Source organism: Nicotiana attenuata, unplaced genomic scaffold, assembly GCF_001879085.1.
Source record: "Nicotiana attenuata strain UT unplaced genomic scaffold, NIATTr2, whole genome shotgun sequence".
Lineage (NCBI taxonomy): Eukaryota > Viridiplantae > Streptophyta > Magnoliopsida > Solanales > Solanaceae > Nicotiana > Nicotiana attenuata.
In genome coordinates this window covers 71,793-93,050 of record NW_017670870.1, presented here as the reverse complement: position 1 = coordinate 93,050, position 21,258 = coordinate 71,793, and the positions used below count along the sequence as shown (strand labels likewise).

General features: G+C 36.8%; 3 protein-coding genes across 3 annotated transcripts; 1 reads left to right on the top strand and 2 right to left on the bottom strand.

The window, feature by feature from the left end:
* Positions 1-407: 407 nt before the first annotated feature.
* Positions 408-3,193, top strand: LOC109244074 (tubulin alpha chain). The gene is made up of 4 exons (XM_019411102.1): positions 408-637; positions 1,594-1,828; positions 1,917-2,287; positions 2,369-3,193. The coding sequence occupies exons 1-4, from the start codon at positions 545-547 to the stop codon at positions 3,020-3,022; spliced, it is 1,353 nt and encodes a 450-aa protein (XP_019266647.1). The 5' UTR covers positions 408-544; the 3' UTR covers positions 3,023-3,193.
* LOC109244073 (xylulose kinase-like) lies at positions 3,071-12,221 on the bottom strand. The gene is made up of 11 exons (XM_019411101.1): positions 12,088-12,221; positions 11,191-11,845; positions 10,955-11,043; positions 10,511-10,575; positions 5,030-5,085; positions 4,536-4,656; positions 4,378-4,452; positions 4,249-4,302; positions 4,049-4,143; positions 3,772-3,946; positions 3,071-3,615 (listed from the first exon to the last, which is right to left on the bottom strand). The coding sequence occupies exons 1-11, from the start codon at positions 12,144-12,146 to the stop codon at positions 3,383-3,385; spliced, it is 1,677 nt and encodes a 558-aa protein (XP_019266646.1). The 5' UTR covers positions 12,147-12,221; the 3' UTR covers positions 3,071-3,382.
* Positions 12,222-14,088: 1,867 nt separating this feature from the next.
* LOC109244072 (xylulose kinase-like) lies at positions 14,089-19,685 on the bottom strand. Its single transcript, XM_019411100.1, has 11 exons — positions 19,487-19,685; positions 18,526-19,183; positions 18,226-18,314; positions 17,569-17,633; positions 16,913-16,968; positions 16,215-16,335; positions 16,059-16,133; positions 15,920-15,973; positions 15,096-15,190; positions 14,808-14,982; positions 14,089-14,635 (listed from the first exon to the last, which is right to left on the bottom strand). The coding sequence occupies exons 1-11, from the start codon at positions 19,543-19,545 to the stop codon at positions 14,403-14,405; spliced, it is 1,680 nt and encodes a 559-aa protein (XP_019266645.1). The 5' UTR covers positions 19,546-19,685; the 3' UTR covers positions 14,089-14,402.
* Between the last annotated feature and the right edge of the window lie 1,573 nt (positions 19,686-21,258).

Sequence of the window (21,258 nt, the reverse complement as noted above, 5' to 3'; positions counted from 1 at the left end):
GAACACTAAATTCTTTTTATAGTTTCAGAAATCCATTGTCAGAAAGGTGACCTGCCGTTTTAACATAGCATGTGCTAACCGGCAACAGTGTAGAATACGTGAAAACGACGCACTACTATCCATTGCTTTTTCTCCCGGACATTTTTGCCCTTCCTTATAATACACTCCACCGTATATTTTAATTGTTTCTTTGTAATTATATCAACAAACAGACCCCGTCGTATAAAGATATTTAAATTAAAAAATGAGCGGCTGGTCTTAACCGTGGTTAATTTAAACCGGAGGATAGAGAATAACCGTAATCCAATCATGACATGTTAGCTCTTAGCTGGCAATCAATCATAACCACGGTTAAATATAACTAATCATGGTTAATCACAACCGCAAGTACTTTTTGTGGGGGATTGCTCCAGTATAAAAGGAAGGGCTTGTAAAATATACTAGAGTGTATCAGATTTGGAAATCGTAGGAAGAGGCGTCTTGATAAACGCCGATTCTTTGAGTTTCAATTTGAAATTCTAGGGTTTCGAAAAAAACAGCGAAAATGAGAGAGTGCATATCGATCCACATTGGTCAGGCCGGTATTCAGGTCGGAAATGCATGCTGGGAACTTTACTGCCTCGAGCATGGCATTCAGGTATGTATACGTCTGTTTAAATTATTTGCATTTAAGGTTCCTTTAATTCGAAATTTGTTTGAATTTTCATTTTGTTACACAGATCTATGTGCTGGTTGAACCTGTTTGAATAATATAAGATCTCTTCAAATGAGAAATGTTTTTGTATAGATCCGTTTGAATTATTTGCATGTCTGTTCTTTTAATGTGAAATTCATTGGAGTCTGCATTTTTCACACAGATCTGTTTGAATCTGCATACGTTTGGGTAGATCTATGTGCTGCGTTTCTTTAAATGCAAATGCTATTTTATAATTCTGCATGAATAATATGATATCAAAATGATTTGAATGCACGTGTTTGAGTAATAGGAAATTATACTCGATTGATGTCAGAAGCATTGGAACATCCACTCGTTTTGATAGATCTATTTGCTGCATAAATCTGTTTGAGTAACATAATTGTTTCTGATTATATCGCTTCAAAGGCGAAACTTTTTTTATATGGATCTGTTTGAATAATCTGAAGTAAAAATGATTTGAATTTCAATTCTTCTTTAGATAGAGTATGTGCGTTGAATAGATCGGATGAATGTTTATAGCATAGTATATATCATATTATCATGTATAATTGAAAATTTTGTGTGTGTAATAGAAAGTCAAATTTTAGATGGATCATCTTGAATGCTATATTCTCTAGTGTATCCTAGAGATTGTTGATGTATCCAATTGGTAAACTGAACATGATGTAAGATTTATTGTGAATAAATGGTAGTTATTGCTGTTAATTGTTGAAATTTAACTAATGTATTCAATTGTTAGGTTCTGCTATGAGATTAGCTTAAAGTTTTGGTATATATAAAAAATGATGTCAATAAGAATTGTATTCTGAAAATGGGATGGTAGTTTTTGAGTTTTTGTTGTGAAGAACCTGTTTTTGATGCATAACTGACAATCTTGTTTCTGTATATCTCCCAAGCCTGATGGCCAGATGCCAGGTGACAAGACAGTTGGAGGAGGTGATGATGCATTCAACACCTTCTTCAGTGAAACTGGGGCAGGAAAGCACGTCCCTCGTGCTGTCTTTGTGGATCTTGAGCCTACTGTCATTGACGAAGTCAGGACTGGAACATACAGGCAGCTCTTTCACCCTGAGCAGCTTATCAGTGGCAAAGAAGATGCAGCCAACAACTTTGCACGTGGACATTATACAAGTAAATACTATTACCTTACTGTAACACTGCATTTAGTTTTGTTCAGCTCGATTAAATTCTTATATTTGTGTTTTTGTCTTGTTTGCAGTTGGGAAAGAGATAGTTGATCTCTGCTTGGATCGCATCAGGAAGCTTGCAGACAACTGTACTGGTCTTCAAGGTTTTCTGGTTTTCAATGCTGTTGGTGGTGGAACTGGTTCAGGTCTTGGGTCACTTCTGCTGGAGCGTCTCTCTGTGGACTATGGCAAGAAATCAAAACTTGGTTTCACCATTTATCCATCACCACAGGTCTCAACCTCTGTGGTGGAACCTTACAACAGTGTCCTGTCAACCCACTCCCTTCTTGAGCACACTGATGTTGCAGTTCTTCTTGACAATGAGGCCATTTATGACATTTGCAGGCGCTCATTGGACATTGAGCGACCCACATACACCAATCTGAACCGACTTATTTCACAGGTATTTATAATCATATCATATGCAGTCTATATTTAGCAAAGTTTCTGCAACTGGGATAATAATTTTGTGCAATCTATGCAGGTCATTTCTTCGTTGACTGCTTCGTTGAGGTTTGATGGGGCACTGAATGTTGATGTGAATGAATTCCAGACCAACCTTGTTCCCTACCCCAGGATTCATTTTATGCTTTCCTCCTATGCTCCTGTCATTTCAGCTGAGAAGGCCTACCATGAGCAGCTCTCAGTTGCAGAGATCACCAACAGTGCTTTTGAGCCATCTTCCATGATGGTTAAGTGTGATCCTCGTCATGGCAAGTACATGGCTTGCTGCCTTATGTTCCGTGGTGATGTTGTGCCAAAGGATGTCAATGCTGCTGTGGCCACCATCAAGACTAAGCGCACCATCCAATTTGTTGACTGGTGCCCTACCGGATTCAAGTGTGGTATCAATTATCAGCCACCGACTGTTGTTCCTGGAGGTGATCTGGCCAAGGTGCAAAGGGCTGTATGTATGATTTCCAACTCAACAAGTGTTGCGGAGGTCTTTTCACGCATTGACCACAAGTTCGATCTGATGTATGCCAAGCGTGCTTTCGTGCACTGGTATGTTGGTGAGGGTATGGAAGAAGGTGAGTTCAGTGAAGCACGTGAAGATCTGGCTGCTCTGGAAAAGGATTACGAGGAAGTTGGTGCTGAATTGGAGGAAGGAGAAGACGATGATCATGAGGAATACTAAATACATGATGCATTGCTTTGTTTGTTGGATTGTATTTTTCTTTGGTTGTTCTTCAGTTGCGGCATTTTAGACATTCCAGTACTAGTTTGTATTTTAATGGTGTCTTGTATGCTGAAATGACTTCTGCTGCTATGAAAGTTCAAACATGCTTGTTTGTGTGAAATTGCTTTATCTTTCGTTTTCTTTTTTCTTTTATTTTTTAAGTAACGTTCCCTTTTCTCCATTGAGTGCTTTGTGGTTCAGCAGACGCAAAAATTTTGATTGAACAATATAAACTATTGGCAACTCTGAAGTCTGAAACTAAAAACATGTTCAGCCAGTCTGTGTAAAAACTGCATGCAGTACATGTCCTGAGTTCTTTTACCAACGTCCCAATCTTTGGATGAGACGATTCTCAATTTCCAATCTCTTCTTCATCAACAAAGTATATCTGTCAACAAGGTCTTGATCACCAGCAGGCACCGCAAGCTTGCAGCTTAGGGATGTGTTCTCCAATTTCCCGAAATACATATTAGAGATGGGCACAAATTTTCCCTTCTTGTTGCACAACCAACCATGAGCAGCTCTCAACGCCGCTCCAAGGGAAGCTGAGTCTGTTGAAGAAAATGCAACCTTTTTTGTCAACTAAAGCAAGAATACTTCAAAAACCATCATACAAAAGTAGGGCCAATTTCCCTCGCTCATTCAGTACACAAAGAAGAGTATGCTCAAGAGAACTCTTAGCAGAACAGTATAATGAGTTTGTTTACCTGGCTTTTGGACTGTATAGACATTGCACCCAAAAATGGAAGCAACGATTGTCAGTATGTGATCATTTGCCGATGCTCCTCCAGTTGCAATAATCCTCTTTGGTGGAGAAGCCATTCCAAGTCTCTCAACATGAGCTCGCATGGAGAGCAACTGCCCCTCAATTAATGCTCGAACCTGTAAGTACCATTTAGGTCCCCATTTGTCTTTGAGTTTCACCTATAATCCTTTATGCTCATCCACTATTCAGATGAGTCTTCAATACAAGGTCACTTATACCTCTGAAGGCGGATCAAACTCCTCTATTTCACATTCTACTACTCCATCCGCAGAGTCACCAATGAAATTATCAAGAATGTAGCGGTGGAAACCAACTGAAGACCTAGCTTGGGAGTTGTGAGTTCATAATCTTCTCATGATATGGGAAATAAATCGACTTGTGTTATTTCAATGTAATTGTATTTTAGGAGTACACTGACCTGGAAGAGGAGGAAGTATTTCATGCTCTTTGTAATAAAAGCCGATCTTTCCATCTTTTGCAAGTAAGAAGTACCGAATGTTTATAAAGATGCTACAGTTAACAAGATATGAATCACATTTTTACTAACCATTCAAAGGCGGAGTTTGCTGTAGAAACATATTGAAAGCCTCCCAAGATCCATCTGCATAGCGATCACGTATATCTACAAGGATTTCATCATCACCAATAAGATGTACCTTAACTTCACGAACATCCTTACAGTTGTAAATCAGATACAAGCAGTACCTTCACGAGTCAAAGACCCATTCTTGTAGACCAACATTACCATGAAGCCTTTGGTATCTACCGGATTAGGAAATACATGTCCGTCTAGGCTAGGTCTATGATCAGTGGCAATCCCGAAGACCTGGATAATCGACATGATCACATATTAATCATGTTACTAAGATCCCAGATAATAGAAGGTTTTGGCTTTTCTTCCCCCAAATATAGTTCAAGCTACAGAAAGTACAAGACAAGATGAAGAAGAAGAAAAAAAGGAAATAGACAATTGACTTTTCTGCACATATGGTGTCTTTTGGTTGTCTTTATGCATCTCTTTGATAGTAAAGTTTGGTGTCCCTTTGAATTAGACATATATTATCCAACTTATGGAGTAAGTACACCAATTAAACGACAACATTTGATTTGACGGCTTAACATGTTATGAATGCCAAGCTCTTAGCCTAAGAAAACAGGCAATGTAGTGTATGCAAGAGAGCAAGCTTTAAGTCTCTTACGGTGTCACTTGTGCCAAGACTGATTGCAAGATCCCCATAAGTGTTGAGGGTCAACCCTACAGGATCCAAAAGTTCAGTTAGTAGTATGATGATACATGAAGTTTGATTTTATAAGGTAATACTAGTAGCAGATTTTTTCCAATTTGCTAATCTGTTTGCAGAGGCAGATATATTTTCCCAAAGCATAACATAAAATTGGCAGGTCTACAACCAGCTTGTTGTGTCATCTATCTACTAAAAAGATTGAATGAGGACTAACTGAAGGTTTGAAGATTAGGAAAATGAAAAATCAAAAGAAGAAGAAGAGATACAAGATTAGAAGGGAGTTTTTTCAATTTCATGGCAAGTGCATAAACCAAAATACATAACTGTTAATACTATTGACAGCAAAGAGCACTAAAGTGACTTGGAAAATCTGTATTTTTATTGATCATGAAAGCTTGCTTAAATACATAAAGTCAGCAACTGACTATCAATAAATGCTGCTAAAAATATGCTAAACAACTCTACTGCTAACTAAAAAGGAGGAATAGAACTTGAAGATAGCTAACAAACTTTCAAAAAGAAAAACAGAATCCTAAATATCTGCAAGAGAGTCAACACAATCTGGTGTGTATTCCTCAACTCTGCAGCCTAACTAAGCTCCTGATTTTATTGACTGCAACACCATTGCAATTTTTGAGGCAACTGCAACACTCCTCCTGCCTCAAGAATTGCAGACTCCAAGTTTGCTTCTAAGAAACTCAAATCTATTAACATGAAATGGCTTTGTAAACAGATCAGCAATTTGATCTTCTGACCTGCAATACATCAATTTCACCTCTCCTCCTTTTTGCACTTCCCTAAGAAAGTACAATTTGATATTAAAATGCTTGGTTTTACCATGAAAAACTGGATTATGAGAAATTGCTATGGCTGCCTGATTATCCACAAACATGTGCTTGCTTGTTGCTCCAGATCAAGATCTAACACGATTTTCCTTAGCCAAAGAGCTTGATTAACTGCTGCAGTTGCAGCAATGAATTCAGCTTCTGTAGTTGACTGTGCTACAATTTCCTGCTTCTTTGAGCACCATGAAAAACATCCTGAACCAAGGCTAAAACAATAACATGAAGTGCTTTTCATATCATCAACTGAACCTGCCCAATCACTAACAGAATAACCTTGCAACTTGAAAGTCTGACACTTAGAGAACTTAACACCATAGTCTAAAGTTCCCTTGACGTACCTTATCACTCTTTTGGCTGCTTTCATGTGCGTTTCACTCGCACAATTTAGAAATCTGGACAATGCACTTACTGCCTGAAGAATATCAGGTCTAGTGGCAGTGAGGTACATAAGACATCCAATCATACTTCTGTAACTAGCCTTGTCAACCTTGTTACTACCATCATCCTTGACCAGCTTCTCTTTCTGATTTATTGGAGTGTTCATAGGCTTGCAATCTTCCATTTTGAACTTCTTCATAATCTCTCTTGCATACTTCTTTTGGCAAATGAACACTTCATTTTGGGTTTGATGAATCTGCATTCCAAGAAAGTAAGACATTTCTCCCAAGTCTGTCATTTCGAATACTTTCTTTATCTCTGCCTTGAAGTCCTCGATCATTTCAAGGTTGTTGCATGTTACAAGAAGATCATCAACATAAAGTGATATAATCACAATATCAGAATCTCTTTTTCTAATAAAGAGAGTTGATTCACTTAGGCTTTTCTTAAAACCAAAGCCTTGCAAATGCTCATCAATTCGACTGTACCAAGCCCTTGGAGCTTGCTTTAAACCATAAAAGGCTTTCTTCAATAGATAAACTTTATCTTCATGTCCCTTTACAGAAAAACCTTGAGGCTGCTCCACATAAATCTGCTCCTGCAGAAAACCATTTGAAAAAGCTGACTCGACATCTAACTGAAAGATTCTCCAACTTTTTTGAGCAGCAATAGCTAGTAACAATCTTATAGTATCAAGTCTAGCAACTGGAGCAAATGTTTCCGAATAATCAACTCCAAAAATTTGTGAGTAACCTTTCACAACAAGCCTAGCCTTGAGCTTGTTAACAGAACCATCAGCATTTAATTTAGTGCGGTAAACCCACTTCACCCCAATGATCTTCCTATCTTAAGGCTTTTCCACAAGCTGCCAAGTCTCGTTTTTCTCAATCATTGCAAGCTCCTCCTGCATTGCAGCTTGCCACTTAGGATATGAAATGGCTTCCTCGAATCCAGACGGCTCTAAAATAGCCACATTGCATCTCTGGTATATGTCAGAGAGCAACCTCGTTCCTCTCACAGGTTGATGATCAATGCTTTCATCAATATCGGGTAGATTGTTTGTAATCTGCTTCTGCTTACCTTCTTCCCAGTCCCATTGCTCATTCTCCATAAAAAATACATCTCTGCTTATCACAATTTTTCCTGTATGAGGCTGCAAAATTCTGTAAGCTTTAGAGACCGTGCTATAACCAATAAACACTCCAGGTTCAGCTTTCTTGTCTAGCTTGTCTCTCTTAACCTGTGGAATATAAGAGAAACACAAACAACCGAAGATCTTTAAGTTTTTTAAGGAAGGTTTGTACCCATGCCATGCCTCAAAAGGTGTCTTTCCCTCCACTGCTTTTGTAGGCAACCTGTTCAGCAAAAAAATAGCAGTGTTAGCTGCTTCTGCCCATAAATTCTTTGGTAGGCCCTTCTCATGTAACAAGCACCTCGACATCTCCATTATCGTCCTATTCTTCCTTTCACTAACCCTATTCTGTTGCGGAATATATGGGGCAGTGAGTTGATGCTCAATTCCTGTATTTTCACAGAACTTTTCAAATTGATCTGATGTGTACTCAGTACCATTATCTGATCTCAGCATTTGTATCCTGCAACCACTTTGATTTTCTACCAAAGCTTTGAATTTCCAGAACACTTTAGGTACTTTGGATTTGAACCTGAGAAAATATATCCAACACATTCTTGTCATATCATCAATGAATGCTATGAAATATTTACTTCCTTTGAGAGAAGCAGTCTTATGTGGTTCACACAAATCGGTAAAAACTAATTGAAGTTTCACTGATGCTCTCCAGGTTGCCTCGGGAAAAGGCATCTTGCTTTGCTTTCCCAATTGACATGTGCTGCAGCTTGCGAGTTCCTCCTCCATAGGTGGTAGTCCCTGAACCATATCTTTCTTCGACATGTAAAAGAGTGCCCTCTGATGGAAATGCCCGAGTCTCTTGTGCCATACATCTGCAGTTATCACATGGTTTGGATAGGCAGCCAAATTTTCCTCCATCGGATCAAAGGAAAAACTTCTTCCTCTCATTTTAACTCGACAGACTTCTTGACCCTTTGGATCAAAGATCACACACATCCTGTCCTCAAAACTAAGCTTGAAACCATTCTCCAAAAATTGCCCTACGCTCAACAAATTTTGATCAATTTCAGGAACAAAGAGCACATCCGTAATTAACTTTGTACCTGAGTAACTTTCAATATCTACTGTGCCTTTCCCTTTGGCAGGAAGATAATCACTATTACCAATTTTGACTTTAGAGGTTACAGATTTGTCTAACACTTTGAAAATTTCCTCATCATGAGTCATATGATTTGTACAACCACTGTCAATTAACCAACTTTCACTTGAACTTTTGCTTGCAAAACATGTCGCCACAAACAATTGCTCTTCTTCTTGTTGTTCTACAATTTGTGATTCATTTGAATGTTGCGGTCCTTTCTCTTTGCAAATAATCTCAGCATGCCCAAGTTTATGACACTTTTTGCATCTCCTATCAGGTTTTCTCCAACATTTGAAGTGTGGATGGTTTCTCTTCCCGCAACAAGGTGGATATTTTCCACCTTTGTTGTTGTTGCTTTTATCAGTTGCAGCAGCTTCTGTTGACGTAGAATAGCTCTTCTTGCCCTTCTGCTTCTTGCCTTTGCTGCCAGGGTTGAATAGTTGCCTTGCTTGCAAAGCTCCTTCAACAGCTCCCTCGTTCCTCATCAATCTTCTTTGTTCTTGTGCTTGCAAAGAGTTTAAAAGTTCCGCCAAACTAATGTTTGACAGATCTTTTGTATTTTCCAGCGAATCAATTGTTGCTTCAAACTTCTCAGGTAAATTAACAAGAATTTTCTGCACAATTCTTTTGTCAGAAAATTCGGCGCCAAGTAACTTTACCTTATTTGCCAGATTGATAAGCCTATCTGAGTACTCCTTAATAGTCTCAGATTCCTTCATTTTTTGCATTTCAAATTCCCTCACCAGGTTTAAGACCTTCATGCCTCGAATTCTTTTCATGCCTCGAATTCTTTCATCTCCATAATATTCTTTTTTCAGAAAGTCCCAGATTGCCTTAGCAGAACTAAGAGTCATGATTCTGGAAAAAATAGTAGGAGATACTGCAGCATAGAGACACGCCTTTATCCTTCGACTTCCTGGTCTTCTTTTCTTTGTGAGTTTTGATCTGAGTCATGGTAGGATTGCCTGGTGAAGGAGAAACTTCATAATCCTCCTCTACTGCCTCCCAGAGATCACATGCGTCCATGTAGGCTTCCATCCTGACAGCCCAAACCTGATAGTTTTCTCCATCAAAAACTGGTGGAGCAATTGATGAAAAGACACTCTCACCTTCCATAATTCTTTAAGGCGATTTTATGGATGGTCTGATTATGTGTTTGGGTTTTCACTCAGTTGATAACTCACACTCTCACAACTCCCTTAAGAACAAAAAAAGCTCTGATGCCACTGTTAATACTATTGACAGCAAAGAGCACTAAAGTGACTTGGAAAATGTGTATTTTTATTGATCATGAAAGCTTGCTTAAATACATAAAGTCAGTAACTGACTATCAATAAATACTGCTAAAAATATGCTAAACAACTCTACTGCTAACTAAAAAGGAGGAATAGAACTTGAAGATAGCTAACAGACTTTCAAAAAGAAAAACAGAATCCTAAATATCTGCAAGAGAGTCAACACAATCTGGTGTGTATTCCTCAACTTCTGCAGCCTAACTAAGCTCCTGATTTTATTGACTGCAACAACATTGCAATTTTTGAGGCAACTGCAACAATAACAAAGCTGCATAGAAGCTGGATAGCCTAAAAGTAGTCAGGTCTTATTCGGTACAGAAAGCCAAAGGTTGTTGTCATAACTCAACTTGCTTTAAGCACCAGAATGATGACACTAATCACTTTACAAACTGCGTATCTTTTGTAGTCCTTTGTGGACAATGACAGCTATGTCTCAATCCCATACTAGTTCGGTTCTGTGGACAACCACAGAGAATTTAGAACAGGTCAATTGCAACTTGCAATTGAATAGTAAAATGAGTCATCTAGGTGACTAGGCACTAGAATCTCTAGTGGCAAAATAATAGCTTCTCAAATAGATCAAGCATCAATATCAAGCCTCTAAAAGTCATAAAGAGAATCTAAAAGTATATTAAACAATTTAGTTCTTATACGCGTCATACAAAACTGAGGAAACAAGGAATTCACCTGCTAAGCTGTTAGGATTGTCTCCAGACCACTGAACAACTACACAATTTTTGTTGAAGTGGTACCTGCAAGCTGTTCTTTTTCAGAGAAACATGAACTAGCAGAAGAATGAAGCACAAGTTGGTATCATAATAAGTTACCGTAGAGAATGTTCGTTATAGTCAGGACATTCCATGCAGATATGCTTAATGAGCGAAGGCATCGTAGAGAATACAATACTAGTTATGGTCAGGACATTCCACACAGATACACTTTTAGATTAGACTTGAATATCGCAAAATTTGTGTGCCTTAGTATCTTTGGTCTCAGCTTAACTTTGATAGGATTTTAATCAGCTAAGATAAAGGACGTAATACTCGTATTGGAAGGGAAATCCCAAAATGGAAAAACAATAGTAGTAAAAGGGAACAAAGAATTGTAAATAGCATGTCGATTGTCGCTAACCTCTCAACATAATAGGAGGCAATAGAACCAGCAACAGCATAAGCAGGTGCTAACTTTCCAAGTTTCTCCTCTAAACCAGGTGCAGTAGCCTAGAGCAAACACAATTTTGGCACAATCAACTGTAGTACTAAGCAAGCTATCAACTTCCTTTGAAATATGGTAGTAGTATGGAAATTTGACTAAACTAACATGATTACAGTAGATTTCAAGTAATATCACAGTGGACAAGAAACAACCTCCAGAGTTATCTTGGACCAGGTTCTGTGCTCAATGTCCATGAGATTCATTCCCGCGCCATCAGTTTGATCAATGCAAGCGTATCCACCAATAAGGAGTGACGCCATAAAAGAACTAACTAGCGATATCCTCTCTGTATTCCGATAAATTTCAGGCTGTGTTTCGAAAATCTTTCGAATTTGAGGACCGACATATCTTTCATGTGCTCGAGAACCAGTAAGTTTGGCCAACTCCAAACCACCACCAACAGCTTTCTCAATAGCTTTGCATTGTTCTGTGGTGCTACAGTCCATCCACATGGGCGATTCCTTGATCGAAAAAGCATCATGAAATTGATCCACAAGTACTTTTTTAGGATCCAAAGATGATAATATCTTAGAACTCCCATTTTTCCAATAAACACTACCATGTTGCTGAGCACTACCAGAAACAGCTGCAATTTTTCCAAAGTCAACATTTGACTTTTCAAGTCTGTGGAGAATGAGGTCTAGTGCTTCAACCCACATTAATGTTGGTGATACAATTCTGCCACTTACGAATGGGTCTCGAAATACTCCACCTTTTGTATTGTAGTGAGGCAACTCAGAATCATAATTCACAAGTTCTGATACAACTATGTTGAGATTAGCATCTAACACAGTTGCCTTCAGTGACCTAAGAAAATCAAGACCCATAAAAGTTTTTCAGTTAAAGATCCAATTTTTATTATCACTTCTCTTGATTCTTGAACAGATTCAAGGAGTACCAAGTTCAGTGAATTACCAGAAACAGAAGTAAGCAACATGACTTAAGCTTATTGTTGTTATGGTTATGGATATAATCAAGTTGGGGGAAAATTACAAAGTTTGATTAACTGTGCTATATAATTTATTTATCTAGGATATGCAAGAACTTACTGAGTGGAACAGTCAAAACCAAGGAACAATGAGTCCTGAGGGAGAGAGCAATCTTCCATTTATGAAAACTAAATGAGAAATTCAAGCAAAGCTAAGAGAATTGGTTCATTAACAGAGCTTTGAAGGATTAGATACTTTAGGCATCGTTTGGTTTGAGAACAAGTTATGCTAGGATTAATTACGTTGAGTTATACATGAATTATTTTTTAACCTATTTTCTTTTTGGTCCGTTCAAAAGAATGACCTCTATCTAAATTTGAAAATAATTTAGCTTAAACTTCCAATTCTACCCTTAATGAGAAGCTTTTATAACCATACAAATACTCTGGATCCTTTTCTGACATGTTTAGGACCACAAATTTCAAAAGTTTTCATTTTTTATTAGACCCTGTGCCCAGTCAAACAGATTCACATAAATTGAAACGGAGTAAGTATTAATTTTGGGATTGTCAATTTTAGTGATTTATCCTGGAATTACTATTCTGCTAGATAACATCTGACAGGTATAAGGTATCCACGACTACTATTTTTAATTCTAGGATGGCTTATAGCATATCGCCAAGCTTGTAAAATCAACTTATCATGAAGAGTGTTTATCTTAAAAGTACTTTTCTCAAAAGTACATTTGGTGAGAAGCAATTTGTGTTTGGCTAATTAATTTAAAAAATAATTTTGAGTAGCAATTAGTGTTTGACCAAGCAATAAAAAGTGCTTTTTAAGTGTATTTTTCTCAAAAGTGCTTTCGTACGAAAGCTACTTTTTTCTCCAAAATTGCTTCTGCTTCTACTCAATGCACTTTTTTTTCTTTCTAAAAGCTTAGCCAAACACTTCAACTTTGAAAAAAAAGATATTTTTTTTTAAGAAAAAAAGTACTTTGGTTTTGAAGAAGCTTGGCGAAACATGCTATTATCTCATAATTAGTAACCAAATAAAGAATAAGATGATATAAAATTGACACGAGTACACGAAACATGGATCTTGTTAAGATACTTATCGGCATTTGGACATGAATTGGTTGATAGTTGAAGTTAAGTTGAAAAAGAATTTTTAGAAATATAAGTAGGAATATGTGAACTACTTTGTCTTGCTGAACGATGGAAAGAATCGTTGGCAAGTATGTCTTTATATAGGGTTTAGAGAGGGTACAGAATTATATTTCAGTAAGATCAAGCACATGCATAACCTAGATGATAAACCTAACTCTTCATATTCTTGCCATACTTTTTTTTCTCCCTCTTATCATGTAGAAAATACTCTTAACTTCAGCAAGCATAGCATGACTTAATATAGCCTAGTACCGTTTTAAATTAAGCAAATCATTAAGGGAAATACTTCAACAGAATATCCTTGTCAATCGCACTTTAATATATATAGTAATCTAATTTTTCTAATGTATTCGAAATTCTTTTGGATAAACAAGAGATAATTAAATTGGATAAGTTAGAATAATGCAATTAACATTTTTAAGGTTTTGTATGATCTTGGAAAAAGGATAATTTAAAAGCATTTTAGAAAGACGAGAAATTTGACTTTAAGATTCTTTTAGAAAGTATGACACACTAATTTATAGTACTTTTTTTGGGTATATATATATATATATATATATAAAAACTACACGAATCAAAAATTAACATATCTTAATTAGTGGGGGAATAGGGGATGAAAGTGTTAGCAAAAGAGCAGGAAAACATGAAAAGGAAAGAACGTACTTTGCCAATGCAAAAAACCAAAAAAATTCCTATATACTGCATACCCCTATGATATTACTCATTTTTAGACATGCGTATTTCTAAATGAAAAAAGCTTGTGGTAACACTTAACAGCAGTGTATTAAAAGACTAAACGAACACTATAATAGGGATGTATAGATTTCTCATATTCTAATTTCTAATTCTCAAAAAAGAAATTCGTGCCCTACTAGTCCTTGGCGATTTACACAAGCTACTAACAGAAACAGAGACATCTCCCAACTTTTGAAGGGGCTGAGATCAGAGGAGAAAATGAGGATGGGAATAAGTTTTGCGGTGTATTTATTAAAAATGAGAAAAAACCACCTATCTTACAATTCTTTTAGTTATAAGTTATATACCATCACTAGAAAAACTTAGGCGCAAATCATCATGAATTCAGATATTCAATCATCTGATAGCCTTGTCGAATTTGTTTACACAGAGAATAGGCTTATTCTTAACTGGAAGATGAAAATAGAATGAAAAAGAATGTTCTCATGCATCAAGGAAAACAAAGAGTCAAATAATCTGACATCTTTATTACTCTCAAATTATTGGACCCTGCTGCCTTGGATACTCTCAAGATCACAAACGCCCCAGCTTTTCGACCAGGCGATTCTCAATTTCAATTCTCTTCTTCATCAACATAGCGTACTTGGCGACAAGCTTTTGGTCTCCTGCTGTTGCCGCGAGCTTGCAGTTAAGTGATGTCTTGTCCATATTGTCCATGTACATGAATGAAATTGGCACAAAGTTACCCTTCTTGTTGCACAGCAAACCATGAGCAGCCCTCAAAGCAGCACCAAGTGAAGCTGAGTCTGCAATATTAGGAAGCAATGAGAATCCATCGCATGTCATTCTTGATTAGGTCATTGTAGCAGTACTCGTCTCTTACTTAGGGATTAGCGACTATTGGATTAATATAAGCAGTAACCAACTAGGACATTCTAGATATTTAGGCAAAAAGAAATAATCGGGAGATTAACTAACCTGGCTGTTGAACTGTGTAAACATCACATCCAAATATGGAAGCTATCAAGCTTAGGATGGAACTATTTGCAGAAGCACCTCCTGTTGCAATTATTCGCTTTGGAGGAGAAGGCATTCCGAATCTTTCAGCATGAGCTCGCTTAGAAAGAAACTGTCCCTCTACTATGGCTCGAACCTGCAGATAAATATGTGATTCATAAATGTAACTTACCTCTTCTTGCACATCCACTTGATATCTATGCGCAAAACGTGCAAGTATCTTTACATGAGAACTATTTTAAGTCTAACCTCAGAAGCAGAATCAAATCCTTGCACTTCATGCTCTTTTATTCCATCAAGAGAATCTCCCGTGAAGTTCTCAAGGATATAGCGGTGGAAACCAACTGCATGAACAGCTATTTCTTAGAATTACCAACTAATAAGTTTTGATGAAAATAAGTAGCTAGATGCATGAGAACTTGACAAACACACACACACACATAAAGATCAAAAATTTAAGGTTAATTCTAACAAACCGAGGATATCCACATGATATTTTGAGGGCCTCAACGTCTCCATGTGCTATTTCAATGCAAACTAATTGGTTTATCATATAAAGGCTGTTTGCTTTTCAATTTTAAATCTAGTACTCATTTAACAGAGATAGTGTGATAGACCTAAGCGTCAATGCAAAACTGGTTAAATTCCCAGACACAAATATAGACAAGTTTATATACATATCCACTCCAGTTTCGGCGTTGATCTAGGGATTTATTTATCGGCTTCCTGCACCCTCCTAAGCATGCTCAAGCTCTAATTTTTAAGAACTTTTCATCGTCTCTCTGCAACTCAACCTTGATTCTAACAAAAATGAAGGAGGTCAATGCACCTGAAGGCCAAGAATAAAGCCCCTCCCCGTTTGCTGGCACCAGAAAGAGAATAGAGATGCCAGCCAAAGATTCAACTTCTTACCCTCAATCAAATGTGAAACTATCAAACCAGTAATAAATGGAGAGACCCCAACTTTTCCCATAGCAAAAAGACAATACAACTTTTCGAGAAATGCTAGCACGACAAGTACCTCATTCTCAACTTAGATAAAAACAAGAATATCAAATACCAAAAGAAATTACCTGGGAGGGGCGGCAGTATCTCAAAATCCTTATAGTAAAAGCCTAATCTACCACCTGCATCAGATATCAGAATCATTTAAAATCCAAGAAAGGAAAAAGATAGAAAAATAGTATATGGGTGCATTATTGCTTTACTAACCGTTTAGTGGAGGCGTTTGCTGCAGATATTTATTGAAAACATCCCAGGATTTTTCAGCATAATGATTGCGTATGTCTGCCAAGGATATTCATACTCAATAAAATCAACTAAAGCTATTAAATCCTTTTCCACTATCTGCTGACATCAATATTTTACCTTCACGGGCAAGTGATCCGTTCTTATAGCACAACATTACCATGTAGCTTTCAGTATCCACAGGATTAGGGAAAACATGCCCTTCCAAGCTTGGATTGTGATCCTTAGTTATTCCAAAAACCTTTAAAATAAAAACAAAAAAAGGCATAATGGACAGGCATATTTAGCTGAAATTGTTGATAAAATAAATTCTCAGTATCATGTTACAGAACAGTAGGCTGTAATATTTGGAATCCACACTTCATTTATTCTCTCTTCTCTCTTCTCTGCAGCAGAAAGTCAATACTAACAGGACTGACTATTCTGTTTCTTGAAGCAAGCAATTTTTTTCAGCTTGATCATGTGTTCAACAAGCTTAATGAATCCCCGTATAAGTCCAGATCACCCTCATCTCAAGAAGCAGTAAGTCCAGGGTGTTTTGATAGAAGGACAATATACATAGGTCATGATTTTAGTCCATTAGATAGAAGAATGTACGATGAAGTATAGTGTTGCCAGCATTGTTTGGCCTTCATGCCTTCGTTTGGCGATTTGTGATTAGCTTATTTTGTTGGTCTATTTACATCATAATTATAAAAAAAAGTGAACTATCATAACATAAAGAAACAAAACAAGCAGTGCATCCCTTTTAAAGGGGTTAAAGAAAAAGTGCAACACTAATAACAAAAAAAACAAATGGAAAAGAAAAACCAACTTACTGTATCACTAGTGCCAAGACTAATTGCCAGATCTCCTGGAGTATTTAACGTCAACCCTGAACATCAGAAAGCCAAATAATCAGGACACTGTAAACTATGAGATAATATAACTATTAGGTTGACATGCATGAAAACTATTATTGCCCAAAGGCAGAACCGCAAATCACAAAAAAAGATTTAGTTCTAAAACAGCTAACTACACCAATTTTTGGACCTACTCACATGTGAAATTATGTATCAAGGATTATCAGTATTATGATACATCAAAACCCTTTCGTGAGTGCATGTTTATGAGATTACACCATAAGCTCTAAGATAATTGAAAGATATCTGAAGCCTAAAAACTAGGTGATGACCAGATCTCTGCATTCTATTTTATGTTCACACTTGAGTAACTCAAGAATCAGTCCCAGCCCCATCAACTTTGCCAGGCAAAAGTTAGGATGTTGAGTTGGCACGAAAATGTTATTGAACTGAGCCTTCATAAGTTTGTCATATATACATAGAGATGAGAATCAAAACCATCTGGCAGTGTGCTGCTTTTGCATATAACTATATAAGTGAACATCCTAATGCGATGACCAAATAGCAAGCAGAAGTTCGAGAAAAGTATCTATCAGAAACATGCATAGAATCCTGAGAAAACATCCTCTCACCTGCCAAGCTGTTGGGATTATCTCCAGACCATTGAATGATCAAACAGTCTTTGTTGAAGTGATACCTGAAAGTAGGTTTATGGAAGATTTAACTCTCAGATAGCAAATATAAGAGAAAGTATCTGTTCTAACATCTAAGAAAGAGCACACATATAACACTGACACATCGTGAAATGTGAACCCAGCTACACATTTCGTACCGTAGTGCCTCTCTAACCAATTCACCAGCTATGCTAGAGAAGAGGGCAATAGAGACAATGTATTGAATGGATGATTAATATCTACTAATATCCTCTCCTGCTGTCTATAGCCACTAACTATCCCAATTTATGTTTGCTATCTGATCATTATCAAGTATTAATAAAGAATAGAAACTATGGGATACAGTAATGGGATAATGAAAACTTGTCATCATTTGTAATCTCCATTAGGAAGATCCGAATATCAATTTGATCATTAATAGTGACTTCCTAGGTAAGGACACAAAGGAGCTTAACATGAATCCTCCCATTAACACCCACTGATTTAGCTCAAGAATATTTGGCCAGAACGGTGGTGGTGGTGGTGGTGTGTGTGTTGGGGGGGGGGGGGTGAACACTTTGAATTTCTTCGGATGAAACTGAGTTTAACGAAAGGAAAACATATAACGGTCTCTACCTCTCTACAAAATAGGAAGTAATAGGTCCAGCAACAGCATGTGCAGGAGCTAATTTTCCAAGTTTTTCCTCCAAACCAGGAGCTGTGGCCTGGAGAACCAAGTAAAGCTCAAATTAACCAGACAACATCATTAAGATTCATCCAAAATCTAACAATGAAAAAAAAAGCACTAATTTCTTCACTAACACATAATACTCACCAAGAACTACAACAACAACAAAATAAAAATTCTAAAAGATATTACAAAAGGATTAGATTTATTTAGAGCTGCTCAGTAGTTCTCATTATAAACCAGAATACCTTCAAAACGATTTCGGACCACGCTCTCAGCTTAATATCCATCAAGTTCATCCCTGCACCATCAGTGTGATCAATGCTGGCATATCCCCCAATAAGCAAAGATGCCATAAAGGAGCTAACAAGGGAGATTCTCTCAGTATTATGATACACTTCCGGCTGTGTCTCAAACAATCGACGTATCTGTGGACCCGTAAATCTCTCATATGCACGAGAACCAGTCAGTCTAGACAACTCCATTGCCCCACCAACGGCTTCCTCAATCGCCTTGCATTGTTCTGTCGTGCTGCTGTCCATCCATATAGGAGATTCCTTCGTCGAAAAAGCATCATTTAGTTGCTCAACCAATGATTTCTTAGAGTCTAGAGATGATAAAATCGCGGCACTCCCATTCTTCCAATACACACTACCATGCTGCTGTCCACTACCTGAAACAGCAGCAATCTTCCCAAAATCTAATTTTGAAGATTTTTCGAGTCTCTGAAGGACCAATTCAAATGCCTCTACCCACATCAATGTGGGTGAAACAATTCTGCCACTTACTAAAGGGTCACGATAAACACCACCTTCAGTTTTGTAATGTGATAATTCAGAATCAAAATTAATTAATTCTGCAGCCACAATATTCAGATTGGCATCAAGCACAGTAGCCTTCAATGACCTAATAATCCACACACACAAAAATAAAGGTTAACATACATGCCCTAATTAAATTATTTTTCATGAAATCCCAAAAACCCAGTTAATAATAAACTTATGCCATTACAAGAAAATTCAGAAACCTAAGAGAATTAACCAAAATTGAGCAAAATGAACAAATCAAGAATGATATATTCAATATGCTAAATTGAAAAGGGAAAAAAAGCCACTACTACAATAAGACTATCAAAGATTTTGTGAATATTAAAAACAGTCGAGAAAATACAAAACAACATAATTGATGATTACTGAGTTAGGTACTTACTGAGTAGAACTGTCAAAGCCAAGGAAAAGAGCATCTTGTGGGAGTGAGGAATCCGCCATCGGAACAGGGAAAAAGGCTGTATAAAAATCAACTTTCTAAAATCCAATGATGAAATTTGGGATCCCTTTATAGTACGAGGTAATGATTATGGTTTGATTTAGATAAAGATACAATATTTTTGAATTTAAATAGAGATGATGATGACTGTGAAAGTGGTAATATCTGATTAGGATACTTATCAAATTTGTGTCCTACTTTATTTCTACTTAGGTCAACTAATCGAAGAAATAATCTCTTATTAATTATATCCTAGTAAGTTTGTAACAAAAAGATCCTTAGTTATTTATCATAAACCTTGTCATTTTACAATTTTGAAATTAGTAAAACATTTGGAATATTTTTCTCTTAAATATTTGGAGTTCAATTTCTTTTTCCATTGTTTCAACGATAGAAAAAGAAATATTGAGATCGAGTTTCAATTGTAAAAATAAGAGATTAATGTAATGCAATCTTTACGAATTGAAAGGATCATAAGTTAGATAGTCTTGTGACAACATATTGGTAGAAGAGACTAAAAATTACTTGAAATGTTAGATTACCGGGATCTAAATATCACAAAATACTCAAGTAATGACCCGAAATGCATACAGTAACGGAGTCAGAATTTTTACTAAGGAATATCAAAATATAAAATAAATTAAACACCCGAAAAAGGTAAGGAGATTTAACATATAATACATATGCATAAGGTAGAATTTTTTATTTAGTAACACATTATAATTGTCTGGCTAAGGAATGTCAGCTAACACCCCTCAGTTATACATGGCTCCGCTAACAAATGCATCTAATGGAATACTTTATGCAAGATGATATAGATATATCTATTTTTAGTAAATCACATAAATTTTGAAAATCTGTAAAATGAATTTTTGTTTTAGCCAAACAACCTTTTTAATTAGTTGGAGTCAAAGAACAATATATGAAAGGGAATTATAAATTTTCATTGGTTGAATATATAGGTAATCCTCTAAATTTGTTAAATTTTTTATGTGGACATCTTATTTAAGGTCATGACCTATTGAACATCTTATGTTAGTCAAATACCCTTCAAATAGATATTATTTTCCAGTTATGTTATTGTCACAACCCGAATTTTTCACCTTCGAGATCGTGATGGCGCCTAACATTGCACTCGCTAGGCAAGCTAACGTTACAAAATGTTACACCATTTTCCTTTATCACTTTATAATTGTATTTAACAAACCTAATTCAGCTGAAATAAAGGCAAAAGTACATGATTTAACTAGTTACTTTCATACTATTAACGAAAACAGAAGCAAATACCACCCAGAAACTGGTGTCACAACTCACGAACAGTCTACGTATACTACAAGTATTGGTCTGAAAGAAAAATATACATATGTCTCGGAGAAAATAAAACAGACTGAAATAAAGATAAGAGGGGACGCCAGGGCCTGCGGACGCCTGCAGAACTACCTTGGTTCTCCTGAGTGCAGTGAAAGCAACTAACCTCTCGATTAGCCACTAGCTCCGAAATCTGCACAGAAAGTGCAGAGTGCAGTATCAGTACAACCGACCCCATGTACTGGTAAGTGCCGAGCCTAACCTCGATGAAGTAGTGACGAGGCTACGGCGGGGCATAACAACATATACAACCTGCAATAGTTTATACTAAAACAGAAAGGAAATACAGAATGAAATAAAGTAGTAACTTGCATTAAATAAGTACGGAAATCGGTCGTTCTACCAAT

Coding starts and splice junctions, on each gene's coding strand:
- LOC109244073 (XM_019411101.1), bottom strand. CDS start 12,146: ATGGAAGATTGCTCTCTCCCTCAGGACTCATTGTTCCTTGGTTTTGAC. Junction 4,303..4,377: donor GCAAACTCCGCCTTTGAATG/GTTAGTAAAAAT, acceptor TACTTGCAAAAG/ATGGAAAGATCGGCTTTTAT. Junction 3,616..3,771: donor CTATACAGTCCAAAAGCCAG/GTAAACAAACTC, acceptor TTTCTTCAACAG/ACTCAGCTTCCCTTGGAGCG.
- LOC109244074 (XM_019411102.1), top strand. CDS start 545: ATGAGAGAGTGCATATCGATCCACATTGGTCAGGCCGGTATTCAGGTC. Junction 638..1,593: donor GCCTCGAGCATGGCATTCAG/GTATGTATACGT, acceptor ATATCTCCCAAG/CCTGATGGCCAGATGCCAGG. Junction 1,829..1,916: donor TGCACGTGGACATTATACAA/GTAAATACTATT, acceptor TCTTGTTTGCAG/TTGGGAAAGAGATAGTTGAT.
- LOC109244072 (XM_019411100.1), bottom strand. CDS start 19,545: ATGGCGGATTCCTCACTCCCACAAGATGCTCTTTTCCTTGGCTTTGAC. Junction 18,315..18,525: donor GGTCCGAAATCGTTTTGAAG/GTATTCTGGTTT, acceptor TTGGTTCTCCAG/GCCACAGCTCCTGGTTTGGA. Junction 16,134..16,214: donor CGGATCACTTGCCCGTGAAG/GTAAAATATTGA, acceptor TATCCTTGGCAG/ACATACGCAATCATTATGCT.